General features: G+C 46.6%; 2 protein-coding genes across 10 annotated transcripts; both read left to right on the top strand.

Annotated features, from left to right (window-relative positions):
- The first annotated feature begins 1,543 nt into the window (after positions 1 to 1,543).
- Positions 1,544 to 9,521, top strand: ndrg2 (NDRG family member 2). Of its 2 annotated transcripts, none has more exons than XM_049761740.2 (16): positions 1,544 to 1,861; positions 4,432 to 4,516; positions 5,471 to 5,515; positions 5,586 to 5,691; positions 5,766 to 5,886; positions 5,999 to 6,061; positions 6,141 to 6,201; positions 6,281 to 6,367; positions 6,449 to 6,505; positions 6,664 to 6,767; positions 6,848 to 6,886; positions 6,972 to 7,023; positions 7,093 to 7,140; positions 7,212 to 7,247; positions 7,823 to 7,874; positions 7,959 to 9,521. In XM_049761740.2, exons 2-16 carry the CDS (start codon positions 4,442 to 4,444, stop codon positions 8,120 to 8,122), a joined length of 1,110 nt encoding a protein of 369 aa, XP_049617697.1. In that variant the 5' UTR covers positions 1,544 to 1,861; positions 4,432 to 4,441; the 3' UTR covers positions 8,123 to 9,521. The 2 variants fall into 2 exon arrangements, with proteins under 2 accessions (XP_049617697.1, XP_049617702.1); XM_049761745.2 differs by having other exon boundaries at positions 5,474 to 5,515.
- A 673-nt stretch (positions 9,522 to 10,194) lies between these two features.
- On the top strand, positions 10,195 to 17,543 carry LOC125991927 (uncharacterized). 8 transcript variants are annotated; one of them, XM_049760354.2, is made up of 34 exons: positions 10,195 to 10,340; positions 10,422 to 10,475; positions 11,309 to 11,374; positions 11,447 to 11,503; positions 11,581 to 11,622; positions 11,762 to 11,788; positions 11,889 to 11,927; positions 12,010 to 12,686; positions 12,777 to 12,864; positions 12,937 to 13,038; positions 13,102 to 13,194; positions 13,274 to 13,324; positions 13,385 to 13,444; positions 13,515 to 13,550; positions 13,611 to 13,676; positions 13,737 to 13,781; positions 13,849 to 13,917; positions 13,991 to 14,059; positions 14,139 to 14,216; positions 14,279 to 14,344; positions 14,411 to 14,488; positions 14,559 to 14,669; positions 14,780 to 14,821; positions 14,882 to 14,935; positions 15,020 to 15,112; positions 15,200 to 15,301; positions 15,372 to 15,482; positions 15,542 to 15,586; positions 15,661 to 15,723; positions 15,977 to 16,051; positions 16,129 to 16,168; positions 16,273 to 16,324; positions 16,404 to 16,749; positions 16,839 to 17,543. In XM_049760354.2, exons 1-34 carry the CDS (start codon positions 10,320 to 10,322, stop codon positions 17,238 to 17,240), a joined length of 3,420 nt encoding a protein of 1,139 aa, XP_049616311.1. In that variant the 5' UTR covers positions 10,195 to 10,319; the 3' UTR covers positions 17,241 to 17,543. The 8 variants fall into 8 exon arrangements, with proteins under 8 accessions (XP_049616311.1, XP_049616261.1, XP_049616281.1 ...); XM_049760304.2 differs by having other exon boundaries at positions 12,010 to 12,864; XM_049760324.2 differs by having other exon boundaries at positions 12,010 to 12,864; positions 15,545 to 15,586.
- Positions 17,544 to 19,563: the final 2,020 nt, after the last annotated feature.

A 19,563-nucleotide genomic window follows, 5' to 3' on the forward strand; every position in this document is an offset into this window, starting at 1 on the left:
GTCACGGGTGCTTAAAGTAGGTCAGCCATCAAGTTGTGACGTCACACTGGAGCCAGTCCCACTCCTATTTTTCATTCTGGGAAAAAAGATTGCCCCCACCCACCTCTCCACCTTTTTTTTTTTTAATCTGAACCCGTCTCAATCCAACAAGAGGAGCTTCTTTATGTCAGTCACATGGACAGCTACAGTAGAATTCTTCATCGTCTACACCCCCAATTAGACAAAACGCCCCGAGACCACCTTGTCCTCCTTCTCCAGGCGCAGAGGATGTCTGTGAAACACATTCTAGGCAAAGCTAGTTTTGATTTCATTTCAAGTTGCAGCATCAAACAATTCCACTGGGCCCGTGTGATGTTGGGGGGGGGGGGGGGGGGGGCGTGTATGTACTATGTATATGTATACATATAGAATAATATAATATACTACTATACTATACTTTTTTTTTTCTTCAACGAAACAGGTTTATTAGCGTAATGCCGACACTGCATATGAAGTGAGGCGAAACAAATGCACCCTCACGGCTTATTGACCCATCAGGCGAAAGGACTGAGTGAGTGTGTCTCCTGCCAACACATACTAGCATCAATTAGTTTGGGCCCTTGACTGATTACGGTGGCACCCGGAATGTTGCCATGGTAATGATATTGGATTTTATTTCACCTTGCCAAAGTCCAATTGATCGTCAGCCAAAATCTTGCATAGTTGAATCCTCGCTTCATGCCTGCCAAAACAAATGTCAACTTTATAAAACAAAAAACAATTACATACCAAATATAAAGAATTTAACTGTTTTTGTTCCATTTTTTGTTTCACTTTTAATTGTGCTGATCCTTCTGGTGTGCGCACCTTGGCCACTTGGGGGCAGTCACTCGAGGTGTGCTGTGTCATGTTATGTTGTGGGTGCGTTACATCACCGGAGGGCTCGTTAATCTGTCCGAGCGGGACAGCTGGCAGCCTGGGTCCAGCAATGTTCAACACGCTCGACATGTGTGCAGCAGTTGTTTTGCTCATGCTTATGTTCATGTATATTCATGTATTAGTGCGCACACGCACACACACACGCCCACACACATTTAGTTTCAGACTAGAAGCTGGTAGGTAATGTGTAACATTCAGGCCTGAAACACATTTATCTCAAAGTACAGTAGGGGAAAAAAAAAACCACTTGTACACATACGCATATTGAAACGTTACCGTTAACTTTTTTGATGTATAAATACTGTATCTCAATTCTGGGGGTTGTACATTTTTCATTGTCAATGTGACGATTTGTTTTCTTTGTGGAGTACAATGTCAATCAACTGCATGAGATAAATAAATAAATATGGAATTATCATTTTAAGGTATCATTACATATGATATATAGGATTATCCTATTTCTTCATGTGATTTAATGTAATATATTATGTAACGTTATTTTATCTACGTGCTCAACAAGGCTGGACTGTACCACTGTGGCGCTGAAAATAAGATGGGGGGGGTCCTCAGGACCCGTGAAACCTCTTCATACTCACACGCGCGGGCACGTCACGGAATATGCGTGCACGCGCTTACCTCTGCCGAACTATACAATAAACACACAGTGAGCGCTTTGTGGTGCATGTGAGGACATAATACTTGCACCCCGCTCCCAGAGTCCACCATGTCGCCTTTTGATTGACGGGCCCAGCCAGCCCCGCCCCCCACTTGTGCAGAACTCCGCTCCCGTTGGAGAGAAAAACACGAGTGGACCGGAGCGGAAACCAGCGTGGACGCGGAGGATCTGGGACCCATTCGATCTGTACCAGAACCCGTGCGGAGCTCGTAGGACCGACTTGGACTTCTTGTGAGCCGTTTACCCGAACTTGTGCCGCACAACCAGGTAACATCCCCAGATGCACTCGCTGTGAGTGATGCTGCGCTTGAACGAGAACAACGTGGACGCGCGCGCGCGCGAAATATTTGTAAATATAAATGGTTGTTGGTGTACCCCCTCCCCCATGAAACGTTCTTTGTCCACTTACCGAGTGTGCGTTTATTGACGCGCACACGTGGCAAGCCCCCACTGCCCACCCCATCATGACAGCTGCAAATAGGTCACTATTGACATTCTCCTCTTGCATGAACTTGAACAATTAAAGTAAACAGCGTGCACGCGCTTGCAACATCATAAAATTGGGCTCAGCTTCCAGAATGCCTTTGTTAGTCAGAAATTTGTTTTTGTGTAATTTCTAGAGGACATGGGTGGTATTTTGGAAGAACCTAGAGGAACGGTGGGGGGGGACTGTTGTTGCCAGAACATACAATGGTCTTCAATGTCAAAATGGGGGGTGTCTCCGTTGTCCACCTTTTCAGAGCTGGCTGGAGAGAAAAAGAAAAGAAACACTGCTGGACTTGATTTGAATGAAGGGTCTATCTATTGCACACACGAGCACAGACTGTTTTTCAGCAAGCGCGTGCACGCACATTCTGTGAGTCATGCCGCATTTGGAGCCCCTCTCGCACACGCGCACACACAGCGACTCACCCTCTTACCAAAAGCAGAGGAGAACCTGCTGTTGTTTTCCTTCCAGGCCTGCTATGTGGTAAATGAAAGAAAAAAACAACAACAACATGGCCTACTTTTGACCTTTATGCTGTTTGACCTTCGGATGACCTGTGATGTGAGTGGAATAGGCTGTTTTCTTGTGATAGGATTGCACCTGCAAGGTCCTAAAGTCAACAGCCATGGAAACACTAATGTTCTATTCTCATGAGCGCTTCTTCTTGTTGTAAGGATATTGACAATGATGGCCAGACATGTGGCCTGGACCAATATTAACATTTCCTTCTGCCATGTTTGCTCAGGCATTAGCTGGGATCACGAAGGAAAACGTCACTGGCTCGTGGGCTTTTAACGAACTGTGGGGGCTCAGTATACTTCCTGCAAAATTCGAATTGGGGGTTCCTGTAACTTGAGCTGTTGCTGTTGTTCAGTGTTGCCTCTGTGAGTGTCCAGCTTGTGGAAACCCACTCGAGGAAAGCCGTCTCTCTGGTGTCTTGGCTGACTGAGTAGTGTGGGCGACATGTAGATATGATTGGACTAACGATACTGCTTAAGAAGTGAAGCCGCCGGTGGCCATCTTGTGTTGCCACTCACTAAGCGAGCCCAACTTGGTGTGTTAGTTACGTCTCGTTCTCCTCTAGTGATGAGAATACCTGTCAGAAACATATCTTGTTTGCAGCCCCAGAGGTGAGGATTAGGTTTATACAGGAGATGATCCACACAGCAGGAGCATGATATTTAGACGCAGCAGCTAGCAAGCCACAGTTTGTACAGTAGGTGTGTGTAGACTATTCAACATATATGCCCCATTTATTTTTTATTTCTTCAAATAAAATGCCAGCTCAATATTGACACTAGGACAGATATGATTGTGTTATCAGCAAGAGATGTCCTGATTTTCTGACAAAGGGCAAATTTATAATGTCTACCGCATACACCGTAGCACACACACCTAGTGTGCGAAAACATCTTGTTGTTTGTATATGTGAGAGCGACGGGCCTCGAGGGGGGGGTGGGGGTGGGTTTGGCATGGGGTGCTCAGCACTTCTGCTGGCTGGTGTCCAGATGCTGGCAGGCCACAAAGCTGCTCTGTTCTCAGTGCTAACTGCCTAATAATAGCCCCATTTCCTTCACCTTTCTCAGGAATGCCCCAATGATGAATCGGCCGCTGGTACAGCAGAACTGTCCGAGAATAAATCCGTCGGCATTCCGCTGGCAAATCCATTCCATCGGGCCATTATCGATTCCTTGCCACTGTGTCACCCATCTCCTAGCAACAGGGGTCGGCACCATGATGCCAAACATTACCAACCCACTATTGTTTATTCTTGCAGCAGAAGAAAAAAAAAAAACAGCGCTGTTTTTTAAGCCCCGGTCTGTAGAATGCCCGGAACGTGAACCTGCGTTCACTCTCATGCCAGTGTGTTCTGGAGACTCAACGTGGCCTGACTGTGCCTGTACCAAACTGTGGCGAGGAGGGTCTCCGCAGCGGAGGTGCTAGCTGACTCCTCCATGATCACAGCGTTAGGCCGATTAAAACGTGACAGGATGTGAGGGGGAGCAGATTAGACAGAGCTGCGTTATCAGTGTGGTCACGTGAGCATCATCTTGAGCGTCAAGCTGCATATCTTCATACCTTGCACGTCTGCAAGAGCAATTCATGATACGTCTGATTGAGCAGATAGTTTGCTCAGGCCGCTCGAATCTCACTCACATCAACCATCCAAATCATCTTCTCGGTATGCGTGCACCTGCCAAATCTTTAGAAGGAGCTTGCTGTTCACTCACCAAAACGTTTTCCTTTCAGCTCTGCTAATTGACTTTCATAAGCCCCCACAGAAACTCTGCACCTTATACTGCGTGTTTGCGTCACGTTTTGACATTTTACTGTCTTCTCTTCGGTCAAGACGAATCGCCATGACAACGGAAATGCAAGAGATCACCATCACGGAAGACAAGCCGCTGCTCACTGGTCAGGCCGACTCCAGCAAGGTCAGAGAGGACACACACGCATGCACGCGCGCGCTTTACACTCACTACATGCTGTGTGGCATTTCAATAAGCTGCCGTGCGTTTGTGTGCTTGTGTGTGTGTGCGTGTGTGTGTGCGTGCATGCGTCTACGGAAAACTATATATGTGTGTGTGAGAGTGTGTTTGATGCACACGAATATGCTGCAGTGCTGGCTGGCTGGCTGCGATGCAGCCAGTTTGACGTCAAAGCCCTCGGGGAATGGGGGGGGGTCTCTTCGTTTTTTTTTTTTCCTCCTACTGATGTTGCTTTGTAACCTCTCTCTACTGACCTCTAGTGGCAATAAGTAGACGTACAACAAGTACAAGAAGTACAGCAATGTCGGTGGGTTTAATTTGGTCCTTGACCCCGCCTGAGACATAAAACCTATATATCTCACATCGTATTTCCCTGCTGAAATGAATAGAAACTGAAACTGTTCTATTAAAAACCAACACATATTTCATTGTGTTTTTATTAAAGAAAAATAGCACTTTACAGAATTGAATAATTTGTGAATAAAGGTGACTGTAATCATTGTACAGCATGTTCTGGTCAGTCCACCTTGGTCAACAGGGTGCAGTATATTACAGACATACATGGCACACAAAGAAGAGTTTCACAAATAAATTACGCAGTAAGCTGCAGCAAGATTAGTCAATACCACCACTACATTGATTCTAGTTTTGTTAGCCTGTCTGATGTTTTGCATTGTGTGTTAGCATAAAGCTATCACTTCCATGGTTGAAATACTTAACCTTTGACAGTTATCGTAAACTGGGAGTGAAACTTTCAGGCAAGCACTTGGTCTGTGTTTTGAGCAACTGGTAACTCTCTGCAAAATGGCTGCTTGATATGAAAAGAGTTGTGTTGAGAGTGCTGGCACCACCTGTCATTTGGGCCAGTGGGAAGTTAAAGTGTCTTGATGTGGTTTCTAGCAGGATGCTGAGCTGGCAGCCAGGATCCTCCTGGACCAGGGCCAGGTAAGAATGCAGCGCGCGATGGTTGTAACGTGCCACAGGGTGCAGGATGAACATGAACTCTTGTTTGCAGGAGCACAGCGTGGAGACCCCTCACGGCGTCCTACACGTGACGCTGCACGGCACGCGCAACAGCCGTCGGCCCGCCATCCTCACCTTCCATGACGTCGGTCTGGACAGTGCGTGGCTCTTTTGTTGTTGATTTGTTTGGTTAGCCGCACGTGACATTTACGCCTCTCGCTGACGTTGGCAGGCAAGAGCTGCTTCTTGCCATTATTCAAGTTTGAGGAGATGCAAGAGATCGTAAAGAATTTTACACTGATCCACATCGACGCTCCGGGCCAAGAGGACGGGGCGGCCGTTTACCCGGCGGGGTGAGGTCACATTCTCTCATTTCCCCGCTGTAACCTTGAATCCTGTCGAAAGTTTCAGATCCGAATGATAAATGTTGCGTAACTTTCACAAAGATGCTCCCTTTACCAACAGCTATCAGTACCCATCCATGGAGACCATCGCAGAGATGATTCCTGCCATTTTGCAGTACTTCAAGTAAGTCCCGAAACAAGCAGAAAACATCACGGCTAGCTCGCTAAGCGAATGCGTAACGTGGGCTTTGTGTGTCCCGCAGCTTCCGTACCGTGATTGGAGTGGGTGTAGGCGCCGGGGCGTACATCTTGACCAAATTCACAGTGAGTGTCCCCCCCCCCACACACACACACACCTTTTTAAAGGGACGTTCCACCATTCTTTCTTTTTGTCTGCGCCCAGCTCGCTAACCCAGATTCTGTGGAGGGTTTAGTTCTGGTCAACATTGACACAAACGCTCGAGGGTGGATGGACTGGGCGGCTCAAAAGGTAAGCGAATACTCATGATGGAAGGTGGTGTTGGTTGCCAACAATGTTGGCAAATGTGAAATATTCAATCCATGTCTGCAGCTCAGCTCTGTGACCTCTTCGCTCACCGAGCAGATCATGACGCACCTCTTCAGCCAGGTGCGTCCCATTCCGAAACGCACGCACAGACATTGGGCCTCTATCACAAACAGTTCATATGTAGTCACACATTCTCACATGGGCCAAGTGATATCAAGTCAATTTTCAGCATTGTTATTTTTAATTTTGGGTTCTTCTCTGCCACATGGGGCCCTCAGGAGGAGCTGTCATCCAACACAGATGTGGTGCAGTCTCATAGAGAACGCATCAACAAAGCGCCTCACCTGCTCAACATAGAACTCTTTTGGAAATCCTACAACAGGTCATCTCACCCACACAAAAATGCCAAGCCAAAAGGCGCCCACAGCAATCACATCTTTTTTTTTTCCCCCATCCCTACAGCCGCAGAGATTTGAACCTGGACCGCAGTAGCACCTTCAAGTAACGTCTTTATTTATTGACATCATCCAAGTTGCGTGATTTGTCCGAATGATGTTGACTGTTTTCTCTCTGCGTGGCCGCTTAGGTGTCCCGTCATGTTGGTGGTGGGGGACCAAGCGCCGTACGAGGATGCCGCCGTAAGTGTAGCGAGCGGCAAGACTCCTCCTGCGCCTGTTTGCGCTTCTCATGGTTGTTTCTTGTGACAGGTGGAATGTAACAGCAAACTGGATCCCACCACCACCTCCTTCCTCAAGGTGACGTTCTTGCTTTCCTTTGCTCCTGCAATCATTGTCATTTTTTTTTGTACTGACCTTGTTTTTCTCAGATGGCGGACGCCGGCGGCCTGCCTCAGCTCACTCAGGTAAAGCAAAGCAAAATATCACAACAGTGTGGTAACCCCGAGATGAAACTGTCCATGCTCTTAACCCAAAACTCTTTTATCATCACAGCGAAGATTGATTCTTCTTTTTCTATTACTACGTTTCTGTCAAAGTAGTCCTATTTTGCAGAGGAAAAACAATATATGGCTGTGAATATGGTGAACATACATTATGTTTACATGTGTTGCTTCAGCCTTTGCGTTCAAGTATCCCCTTGCTTCTAAAACCACGACTATGCTAAACGTTAGCACGTCAATAGTGTTTAGCATCGCTTGTTAGCCTTAAATAAAGCGTACTCTTCAAAGGCAAAAAAAATGGTTGCTTTTAAATGTACGGCATGTGGTAAACATCAGCCGAGAGTGGCGTTTAAGAGCTTAAGCTTCTTCTTTGACAGATTGTTGGCTATTTGCCAAAGTGCAATGCGTTCACAGCTACCATACAGCGCGTGCAATCTTCCGAATGACAGTTGACATCTTTAAAAAGTCGCGGTCCGTACTGACAGTTCGGACAATTAGTGAAAAGTGGCCACGTGACGGGAGAATTTTTGCTTTTGCAGCCTGCCAAACTTACCGAGGCGTTCAAGTACTTCATCCAGGGAATGGGCTACAGTAAGTGAGCGCCGCACGTGTCCTTTGCGCCTGCGTGTGCCACGTGCGCATTCTAACCTGGCCGCCTGGTCCCTGTGCCCACAGTGGCTTCCTCTTGCATGACCCGCCTGTCCCGCTCACGCACCACCTCGCTGTCATCTTCGTACTCCATGGAAGGCTCGCGCTCGCGCTCGCGCACGCTGTCCCAGGGCTCGCAAGGGGGGCAGATGCCGCCCAGCCCTTCGCAGACCATGGAGGTGTCCTGCTGAAGAGAAGGCGGGCGCAGACGGGGGGCGGGAAAGAAAGCCAAGAGAGATGGAAAAAGGTCCAGACCAACGAGTTGCTGTCATTGTCACTACAACTCCCGTCGTTCGCCGGCTAGGCAGAAAAAAAAGGCGCAAAGGGAAAAGGGGGAAACATCTGTGGTCTAAATCCTTGCATCCCCGCTGTCCAAAAGGAAAGATTTGATGTGAATAGAGGGAGGTGGGCACAACATGGCGCCCCCAGCTCTGTTGGTAGCCCTTTAATTTAGCACATGTGGTCGCTAGAGGCCCTAACTCCTAGTAATAGTCCTAAAAAGAAGCTGACAACTGATGTACACAAAAGGTAGCCTAGAGCAGACATCATGTGTCTTGACAACCTTTCCCAGCTTTGTTTTCTTTTCCACTCCTTAGCCCATTTTACGTATTAGTACTGTTGTCAGGTCGTTACGTCTTCCAGCCTTTGTTTGACGCTTTGTTGTGTTAGCATCCCAGAAGACGGATGGGAGAGCTTTTCTTTATTATTTTTATCTTGGGCCTTCATAAGGAGGCTCGTCCGTCCAATGACAGCTTGTAATATGCGAGTGCGAGCGGCGTCAGAGGTTAAAACGTAAAGACACCGCTAACTCGACAAGTGCTTCCGTTCCCCCGCGCAGTGATGTCGCTACGTAGCATGCTAGCGTGTTCAGAAGTGATCACTGTGTTAACTTCGGGGTTTTAAACTCTCTAAACCTCAGATACCTCCTAATAAAATCCAGCCACCACACTTGAGTTCATGTGCGATCAACACAGCCGCCATCTTGCTCAGACGGGGTTGGAGCGCTAAAATGTCACTGCCAGCAATGCGACAAGACACTTTGAAAATGTGAACAATCATCAGTTTGTAGTCTCAATTGCTTCTACTTTTGAATTCTCTCTTATATGCAGCTGGAAACAAAAAATCTGCAGTGTTTTGAACCTTCCAAAAATTTAGCGGGGAAGAAACTCACTGAAAAGCTAAATCACTGCCAGCAGGTCCATTAGCTGTGTTTTCAACATACATGGACTGAATCTGACACAATTTGTGTTGGTGCTTGATCATAAAGATATGCTTTGGAGAAAAAGTACAACGTTTAGTGTCCACCAAAGGGAGTAAAGAATTAAAGGGAAAATGGACAGCTCTCACGTGAGGATTCAAAAATGGATGTGTGACGTTTTATCCATTTTCTTTCCGAGTTGTCTCTCATCTTTATGTGGATTTTTCCTCAAATGCTCACTGTGTGATAATTCACTTGTAACTTTTGTTTTTCGGCCTTAGGCAATGTCATGTAATAATCTTTGAAAAGAAACTGCAATCCCATTTACTTGTGTGACAAAATAAGTGTGTAACATAATGAGATATTATGAATAAAACCTTGTAAACATCTTACGTCTTTGAAACAGTCAACTTACTTCTTGCCAACACAATTCTATTCAAACCATACAGAATTCAAATTGTGGATCCAGAGGCCAGTCTGCAAGTAGCATGTTCACATGCAGTGATGTGACCAGAGATAGCACTCCACCGGGGTTCGGGCAGGAGTCTGTGTAGTTTAGCCCCGCCAACATTTTATTTAACATTTAAGATATATTTCTAAATTATTTTCTCAGTCCCCATAAGTATTGGTCAAGCCCGTCCAGCCCATCCATGCATTTGACCCATACCCTAAGTTTGTTTTTATGTTAAATTCAATCTAATTTTAAGTCAGGGTGTAGGTGGGTAGTTACGAAAGAGCAGCAGGGCGAGGACAACCGGTCGGTTTGCATTGTGATCTTCCAGACATCTTGCTCACTTGATACAAGGAGGACGCACACATGTGTCAAGTGTACTTAAACAATCTACTTACTCAGACACAAACCGGATAAGCATTACTAAACATTAATGTGCAGCATACATGACAGAGACAAGAATAACAAATCTCAGAAGCTGGAGACGTAAAAAAAAAAAAAAAAAACCTGCCTCAATTTGATGCTGTCACGTTCTAAATCTGTATGAATTAAGGAGCACTTTAGCGCCTGATAGGAATCCTTTTTGTTCCCCCTCCCCTCGATTCGACTCTTACTCTGAAAGTCACGTAGCGGATATTGCGCTCTTGACATGGAGACTTGACACAGGTGCATTCAGATGCTGGATGGTAATGAGCACAAACACTCGTAGAAAGCGGCAAAGAGCGAGCAAAAAGGCAACATGAGTGCCATGATGAGCGCGGTAAGTTGAGCACAACGTGGCAAAGATTGCCCTGCTTACTTTTATTCGAATTTGAGCCTCTTTCAATGTTGTTCAAATTAGGAGCCCGAGGAGGGAGTGAAGGGCGGTCGAGAGGACATCATCCAAAGACGACCCGTAAATCTTATTTGGATTTCTTTCTTTGTTTTCATCGATGTAGTTGTAACCAGAAAAAAAAAAAAAAACGCCACCGAAAGCGGATGTTTTGCACTGTCATCATGTGACATCAACTTTTAAACTGGCGCTCCCCAAGCGTCACTAAACTTGTATTCTTATTTCAACTAACTTTGCTCTTTTTATTTGTTGTGTGCTTAGTATTTTCCAGACTACCTAAATTAGCGTAATAGTACAATAATTTCTATTGATTTGAACACTGTATAAAGTGCAGCGGCTTTATAGGGCAGCTGTGTTCTGTTTTGTATGGAAAATACTGCAGTAGAGTTAGTAAATTGGAAGTTTCTAACTATTGTTGAGCCAAGGCATCCATTATACATCAGAAAAATCTCACAAAAAGTATGAATACTGAAGTGATGATGATTTTGTTTCGCTTTGATTTGTTGTGTGGTGTGAATGGCTACAGGTGGACGCAAAGGTTAGATTGCCACGATTAATAGCTGGCATAGCGAGATGGACAAAAGTTAATAAGAAATAAACTGATCAAGTGAACGTTATGTTTTTGTTTTGTAAAATGATGTTCTTAAACCAAATTTCTAAAAGATTGAAAGGGCTGTACTTGAATTTAAAATAGTTTTACTCGATTTAAAGCCACTGTAAAATGCATATTTTGAACACGTAATTGTGTCATTATTTTGCTTGACGCTAGAGGGAGCCCGCCTGTTGTATCGTTTAGAAGAAGTCAACAACTGTCAAATGATCCCAAATGACCTGATTTGCTTTGCACCTTTTGTTTACAATTGATTTACTTGTTAAGTGAATATGTGTTCTTGCAGAGTATTGTGATGCTGCAAAACATGCTTAAGAAAATCCCCCAAAGCTCATCCATCAATCAGCAGCAGGTATTTATCCCTTTGCCATCGTTGCGTTTTCCGTGATAGCAGGACTTGAATGATCTCGTCCGTCCTCCTCAGACAGTCATAGCGGCATCCTTGGAATCCAGCGAGTTGGATAGCTGGAGAAGCAACCGAGTGAGAGAAGCTTTTACAATGATGGCGTTTGAACGCTGGGAATTTAGGGGGACTTGAATTTTTCTCTGCTTTTATAGGATGCCGCAGCGTACGTGACCACTGACAATGAGCTGACACAGGTGAGGTCGAAATTGTTTGCTGTCTCCACCCGATGGCAACACACCCTTTTTTTTCTGCTTTTCACCTTTCCCACACTTTGTGATGTGCACAACCAGTTTGTTTGTCGCGTCTGTTAATGTTAAATTTGGTTTGTTACAGAATGGAGCACACCAGTCGAACCCTCAGGTGACGTTCCTGCCCCACCTCCCTTCTGACCTGTTGGGGGGAAGAAAAAGAAAAATCAACCAGATCTAATTCAACATGTTTCTTTTTTTATTGTTTACAGTCTGTGGCCAGCACTAACCCCTTTTATTCCTATCACTTGGTATGGACCAGCCGCATTCCTACTTTATCAGTTTCTTGGCAATGGCTCATGTTTTTTTTTTTTTTTGCGGTGGTCACCTTAGGAATCCGAGAACAAGTACGACGGAGTCGAGGATGATAGACAGAAAACGTGGCAGCAAGCGCGAGGCCATGGCGACTTTGTTCCTCTGCCTGAATTCCAACGTTCCCCTTTGGATTGGCAAGGAAATGGCGTCACCGTTTCTGAAGCTCAGAAGGACTTGACCCACAATAGCTTCAACCATATGTCGGACAGCTTTTTGTCAAGCGGGCCTGCTGACGAGCAACATCGCAACGTAACCCCGAGCTCAGCGGAAAGCCCTCCTGAGAACTTCTTCAAGAGCTTGCAGTCAAAGAGCTTGCAGGACCTTTTGCAAGATTCCTCGGAGGATTTTAACCTCAAGGCACTTTCATCGGGGAAAGTCTCGGATAAGCCTCGCGGTGTCTTACCGGATCCCTTTCGGCTTTCTCCCAACACGCCGGAGGATCTGTTTGTCTCTCCAGCGGAGAATCCGTTTTATTCTGCCTCGAGCACCGCATCACATTTGTTTCAGGCAAATGGAGACAAACTGTCTTATTCCGGATTATCTGGTTCTGATCTGGATGTGTTCTCCCCTTCTTCAAACATCTCGAGCCCAATAGCGAAGGAGCTATTCCGTGACGGCGGCAGCACGAGCGAGCAGTTTGGTGCAACGACGCCCGACGGCGGCAAGAACTTTTTCACAACGCTTGGCGACGGCGGGTTGGCCAAATCGGACCTCTCGGAAGGGACGCTCCTATCCAAGTATTCCGATCCGGGACATGACGTTCTGCTCACCACTCCTCAAGGAAGCAAACACAAAATCCTCCAGCCGACCCCCTTCAGTCAGGCCCGCAATCGGAGCGTGTCGTCAGACTCGTCTCCGACCGAGCCGAAGCACGTGCGTAGCCTTTGCTCGATTGCAAGTTGACGTTATCTTGCCTTTTTCTAAATGTCCCCTTGGACTTGACAGATGACGCTCACCAGGCGCCCGCCAAAGCCGCTTCCTCGTTCCAGACCTCCCAAGTTGGGGAAGCCCCCCGTTCCGGACAAGTCCACCAAGCCGGCCTTTGTGGTAAGGCGCCTTGGACTCCGTCGGCGCAGCGACATTTCCTCGACCGAGATTAATCTTTTTCAGTCGGAGCCCGAACTCAGCGGGCCACCGAAGCCTCCTCCAAAACCGTCAAAAGCTCTCCCTGTTTCGGTCATCGGTGCCACAGGCGAGCCTCAGGTGTGCCTCGCTCGTTCTTCGTCAGGATCTGCTGGATCGAGATATCGATCCGAGTTGATCGACTTTGTGTGTCTTGTAGGGCAAGAAAGCGGACTTTGAAGTCTTTGAGGACATCCTGCTGATTGGACAGGTGAGCTCCGATCGGAAGGGCGATTGAGTTATTTTGTCAACGCTGCAATGTCTCAAACAGGAAAAGTGCGTAGAAGACTGGCCAGAAGACAGTCCTCAACTCCACCCCGACTTCAAACCGGTAAGCCGACGGCTGGCGCGCTTTTGTCGCTTTGCACGTCTCTGCCCACGTTTGCCTTTTGTCTCCCCAGTCCGGAAAACTTCGACTCCGCCGCGAATCCCTCAAGGTGAGTTTGTCGCCAGCAAAAAGTAAAAAGGAAGTAAGCGAGCCGAGCTTCTCTTTTCAGCTCAAGATGGACTTTGAGGAAGCAGCAACAGGAGACGTTCAGGATGACGCCGGAGTGCAAGTCAAGGTGATTTCTGTACTAGAGGACTTTATTAGTTCCTGAAGAGCTCATGGTATTCTTTGACAGAGGAAGGACAAGAAGTTTTTGCTGTTGTCCAGAAGAAACTCAAAGGTACAACAAATTGCTCAAATTGAGACATCAGTTGTGTTCTCGTGCTTACAAAGATGTTCCTCGCTAGGACAAACTACCTGATGATGTGAAGGACGGCCGGAGCTGGACTTTACCCTCTCAGGGGAAGGCCTCAAAGGTACTCGGCCGGCGGCAATCAGCTCGCATCTCTTCCAAGGAGCGTCCTTTGATTTCGCCGTTGTCACTCTCAGGACAATTTCTACGAGATGAACTTACCAGTCAAGAGAGAAGATGGAGAGCAAAGTTGGTCTGAGGGCAAAGTAAGTTTTCTTGTAGCCGTCCTGCTATCTTGTTTTTCAATTTCCAAGTGTGACCGCTGTCACTGTTTTGACTCGGAAGAAAAAGCCTCTGAAGAAAAAAGTCAACCTACTGCTCAGGCGGGCGTCAACCAGCCTCGTCCAGCACCATCCGAGCAAGGTAAGCATCCACACGACCGTGATCACGTCACCTGCGCTCACCTCTTTGCCTCTCCCCGACAGGACGATGGCGACGACCTGAAGAAAAGGATGAACACGAAAGAATACACTCTGAAATGGCACTCTCAGGTAACGCTCGCACACACCTGCTTTGGCTATCTCATCGGCGCTCACATTCCCAAACGGCTTTGCTAGGAAGCCATGTTTGATAAAGGTGAGGAAGATGAGGCGGCGCGAGCGCAGCTGGACGTGGCCGACACCTACTCCGGCAGCGTACGTCTTTTCGATCCGTGAGCCCCTCCCCGAGCTTTATCCATGTTGCTGACGTGCCGTCTCCCTTCAGAAAGGCAAAAAGAAGCTCAAGATGAAGTTTGGCCCTCAAAAAGGATTTAGCAGTTCTCAGGAAGAGCAGCCCCAGGGCGCATATGGGTACACCCCCCGCAAGGACTCAAAGGTACCCATGGAAATGTGTGTGTGTGCGTGTGTGTGTGTGTGTGCGTGTGTGTGTGTGTGTGTGTGTGTGTTTCACGAGAGCTACAACCTTGTGGGTTTGATATCCTCCAGGACGGAGAAGATCCGTTTTTTGGCGGCGCGGACATGTGGCAGGTACACTAGCATGAACTCTCATTTGTGACGGTTGCTGAAATAAAGTGAATGTTCTCTCAGGAGCACAACTTTGAAGATGAGGAGGAAATAAAAAGTCTGCCTTCCAACAACCAGGTAGTAGATATTGTTTTTTTAGCTGCATTGTTGTTTTGGACAGAAATACAGTGCAATGTCCTTTTTTTTTTTTTTTTGTACAAGGAGGAAGTGCCTGGCTTTCTTTCCAAACAAAACCGATTCCCAGCAGAGCAGCTGGATTACGAAGCGCCGAATGCGACGGATGACTTCACAGCGGTTTGTTGCCTCGTTTGAAAGATTTCTCGCCGTTGTCTTTGTTTCTGAGATTTCATGTTAGGATGTCTTTGCTTTTTTTTTTTTTAGAAAAAGAAGAAGTTCAAGGCCCCGGTCCCGTTGCCGCGTAAATCAAAGCCCAGCTACAGTTCACCTGCATCGGGCGAGCCGTTGGTCGCGCAGGCGTCCTGGGTACGATTTGGATTTGATGTTTATCGAGCAAAGTCATCCATTTTTTGATTTTTTTTTTTCTCCATCTCAGCAGGCGGGCAACTGGACAGATGAGGACGACGTCTCCTTGAGCGGAAGACAACACGGGGATCCCGTCGTGGACTACAACTACAGACAGGATGAGCTGGGCCTTCACAAACGGGTAACATGGACAATTTTATTTTTATTTTTTTATTTATTATTAAATTTACTCTTCCACAGCAGAAAAAGGGGAAGCACAAAGTCTTCCGAAAGCACAAAGCAAAGGTGAGCCACCTGATGGCTAATTTAGGCTTTTGTTGTTTTCAATCACGTGTGATTCTAATTGTGTCTCTTGGCAGAACAAAGCGTGGGAAGGCCCGGTCGAGGATGTGGCAGTCAACCACCTGTCGGAGGCAGCGCAGGTCAGTTGCGCCGCTCATCCGGTGACACCATTTCAAAACGTGGAGAAATATAAGTGCAGCGCGTGGAATGTAAACACGCAAGAAATCGGTATTTGTTTTCCTTCTCTGCCAACTGGCAGGGCAACATAGCGCCAATCGTCTGTCACGCGGCAATTACATTGCAGCCGAGTTATGATTGATCGCTGAGCAAAGTGAATTTTATTGCGCAGCGTATGTTCGATGACCAACTTTCTTTCTGTTCATTTTGGTCCAGGCCGAGTGGTTGGCGGCACAGAAGGATGAGCGCATGGCGGCGGGACTGGAGGACGGCGAGGGCGAAGGCGACGGGGTCAGCGTGTTGCTGATTTTTTTTTTTTGTCTCATACGTGGCCATGTGGTTGTCTCACCGTATTTCTTTTGTCTCAGGACACGGACAGCTTGATGGAGTGGTGGCACACGGTAAAAAGTGAGTTCCAAAACGCAGACCCTTCCCACAAAACATCTGCTCGTTTTTTTTTTTTTTTTTGGGTTAGTTTACCCCCCACCCACCTTCCATCTGTTCTCTTCCAGAGTGGGATGAGGTGCCGTCGGACGAAGACACCAAACAGCCTGACGAATCCCAGTAGGCGCTTCAAAACGCTCCCACCGGCGGCCTGGACATCTCCGCGACTCGGCAGCTCACAAATCTTCTCCTCCGGCAGGTCCTTCACCGTTTTGGCCGACAAGGTGAACCGAGGCCTGCGCGTGTTCAACAAGATTTTCACAGAACGCGCCGAGATCTTCTGGCAGCACGTGATGAAGCTCCACGCCCTCGCCGACCACCTCAACACCTTCCACCAGAAAGCCAAAGCGGCCGGTATCACGGGCAGCACCACGGCGGCCGTCGGGGGCGTGACAGCCATCGCCGGCCTGGCCCTGGCCCCGTTCACCTTTGGCGCCTCGCTCATTGTCACGGCAGTCGGGGTGGGTGTGGCCACCGCCGGAGGGATCACTTCCGCCTCTGCCACCATCTCGGATAACGTCAACCACATGCAGGAGCGCAAGAAGGTAAGCGCAACGGGGACTACCTTCAAGCATTTATTCCATGTCCTCCATCTACAGCCGCTTCCCATCTAGCGTCATGTGCCGGTTTTCAGGTGGAGGCGGTGCTGCAGGAGTACGAGTCGGACTTTCGTATCTTGGCCGAGATCCTTCACTTTGTCAACCACGGCTTGTACAAACTGCGCGGTCATCCTTTCCTCCGCTCCGGCACGCAGCATTATTCTGAGGACTGGGAGGTGCGCAAGGCGGTGCAGATGATCAGCTTGGTGGACTCGCCCGTCTTGCGAGCCATGGATGTGACGGACGCCATCTTACAGCTACTCCAAGGACTTCAAGGCGGCATGGACAAGTACTTCAGGGACAACAAGAACTTGAAAAGAGCCTTCAAGAAGGAAGTGGTGGCGCGTATCAAAGAGGCAGCCAACGTGCTGAATGACGGCGTAGTTGAGCTCAACGCCATCAGGGAAGAGCTCCAGAAGGCCATCGGGAACTTTTAAACGTGTTTGTCAGTGATGCATATGGATTAGTTTGAAGGGCAGTAGCAACGACTGCATCGAACGACACCTACCTTTTGTAAATGGATCTCGTCCTTTTCATCGATGTCATTCTTTTGTGCTAATTATGGTTGCTATCCCTTAAAGTGCCAATTTCAGGATTACATGTAAGCACCGCTAGTACACCGTCATTGTCTTTGTTTATGTTGACATGTCAATTGACGACACGGTTTTGTATGTTAATGAGGAATGTTTACAACTATCTAAGTGTATACGCAAATAAAGTTGTTTGTAATGTTTTGTTCACACGTGTTTGAGACAATCTCGTTCTGTTCAATTTCAAATGTAAATTCCCCGGAGAACTGCACTAAAACAAAATGGTGCTTTCATATTGGGATTTTAAACCAGGCCAGGCAGGGGGAGGCATCATTTTACGTTTCCACAGGGTTTACAGATGAGCTGCAGATTCAGGTGTGTTGGAGAAGTTCGGGTTTCAAACTACAGTTAGGGTTTTGAACTAGGGTTAGAATTTGGAGCTCGGCTTTCAAATTAGTGTTAGGGTTTGGAACTAGGTTTTCAAATTAGTTTTAGGGTTTCAAACCGGGGTTAGGGTTTGCAACTAGGTTTTGAGTATTTTTATGTGTGAAAACTGCTGATATGAGATTTTGATTAAAATAGTTCAAATTAAATAATGAATAAGAAACACTAGAGCAGCGTTCCCCAACCTTTTTTGTGACACTGTTAGGTGCCTGATAGTTTTGGCTCGTAAGTGAACGATCCGTTCAAAAGAACGGATCTTTTCAGTGAAGAAAAGTGAACGAATCACTTCCTAAAGTCATTCGGGTTTTTTTTCAGTTCATATAACTTTAACCAGTAGGTGTCGGTAATGCGCATTGAAGCTGGTGCCACCTTGCTGTAAAACAAAACGAAGAAGAAAATGACGTAACTTCCCGTTCACGAACGAGTCGTGAATTGCATTTCCCGTTCACCAACTGAATGGATTTGTGAGTGAACGAGTCAGTGATTTGCATTTCCAGTTCATCGCGAGAACGGAGCAGTGAGGGAACAAATCCTGACTTTCCCGTTCGCGAACGAGTCAATGGGTGAACTGCCTTCCTTCCCGTGCATCAGTGGATCAGTCAGTGAACGTGTTGCGTCTCCCTACTGGCGTGAACTATGTAAGCCAGAATGTCGATTTACGATTTGCCGAGGAAAGAAAGAACCACTTACTGAAACACCACTTCTTTTATGCACGTTTTCTCCAAGCTAACGGCTAACTTTATTGCATGAAGGGATGCGCCGTTATGCAAAAACGGGGACATTATGCTTCTCTTTGGGTAATCTTTATTTTATAACACTTATAGTAGTTTTTAAATAATGTGTATGCATATATATGCCTAAATATTGTTATCCAATATATCTACTGCAATTTCACATTAGATTGCTGGTTTGAAATTTACTTTTATTATTATTATTATTATTTTAATAAACATTTATGTTAAAACTTGTTTGGTGTTTTATTCCTTGTTTTTATATTCGCCAATCAAAACATAAAAATCAGACATTTGGTTAACTGCTTTATATGACAATATGTATGTGCTTTACGTTGTTGGTGTCCCCCAAAATAACAAATGTCGGCATAACGGATTTTTTTTTCTCCCTTTTATTCAAACACAAACACATTCGGTATAATAACACCATCAATTACAATCCAACAAATACAAAATTAAAACATCAATGTCGGCATAACGTGTCGGCTGGCATAGCAACAACGCTGTCTGTCACTCACTCGTGAATCTTCGCGAACGAACCTGAAAATAGCGATGTACCTAATAGAGTGTCCGAATGACGTCACAGATCAAACAGCCAATCAGAAAGCGGGGGTGAGGGCGGGTGTGGCACTTTTCACTTTCAGTTAAGCATTGGCCATGATTTTTCCCTAATGAACTGGCCTGTTATTAGGTACAGCTGAAAATGGCGGTGTACCTAATGAAGTGTCCAAGTGATGTCACAGATCAACCAGCCAATTAGAAAGTGGGGATGAAGGCGGATGTGGCACTTTTCACTTTGACCATGATATTTCCCTAATAAAGTGGCCTGTTATTAGGTACACTTGAAAATGGCGGTGTACCTAATGGAGTGTCCGTGTGGTTCCCTCGTTAAACGCAGGTGCGTGAAAACTTTTAGCTCCTTTTGAACGTGAAAGAAGCTAAAAGTTTTCACGCACCTGCACTTAACGAGGGTCACTTGGAAAACATGTTGGAACACGGCCCAGAGTCCTAGAGCTTGACACCTGTGACCTTTGACCATGATATTTCCCTAATAA

Source organism: Syngnathus scovelli, chromosome 1 (assembly GCF_024217435.2).
Source record: "Syngnathus scovelli strain Florida chromosome 1, RoL_Ssco_1.2, whole genome shotgun sequence".
NCBI lineage: Eukaryota > Metazoa > Chordata > Actinopteri > Syngnathiformes > Syngnathidae > Syngnathus > Syngnathus scovelli.

Coding starts and splice junctions, on each gene's coding strand:
- ndrg2 (XM_049761740.2), top strand. CDS start 4,442: ATGACAACGGAAATGCAAGAGATCACCATCACGGAAGACAAGCCGCTG. Junction 6,062..6,140: donor GCCATTTTGCAGTACTTCAA/GTAAGTCCCGAA, acceptor TGTGTCCCGCAG/CTTCCGTACCGTGATTGGAG. Junction 6,368..6,448: donor TGGACTGGGCGGCTCAAAAG/GTAAGCGAATAC, acceptor CCATGTCTGCAG/CTCAGCTCTGTGACCTCTTC.
- LOC125991927 (XM_049760304.2), top strand. CDS start 10,320: ATGAGTGCCATGATGAGCGCG. Junction 10,341..10,421: donor TGAGTGCCATGATGAGCGCG/GTAAGTTGAGCA, acceptor TGTTCAAATTAG/GAGCCCGAGGAGGGAGTGAA. Junction 13,551..13,610: donor TCCGCCGCGAATCCCTCAAG/GTGAGTTTGTCG, acceptor TTCTCTTTTCAG/CTCAAGATGGACTTTGAGGA.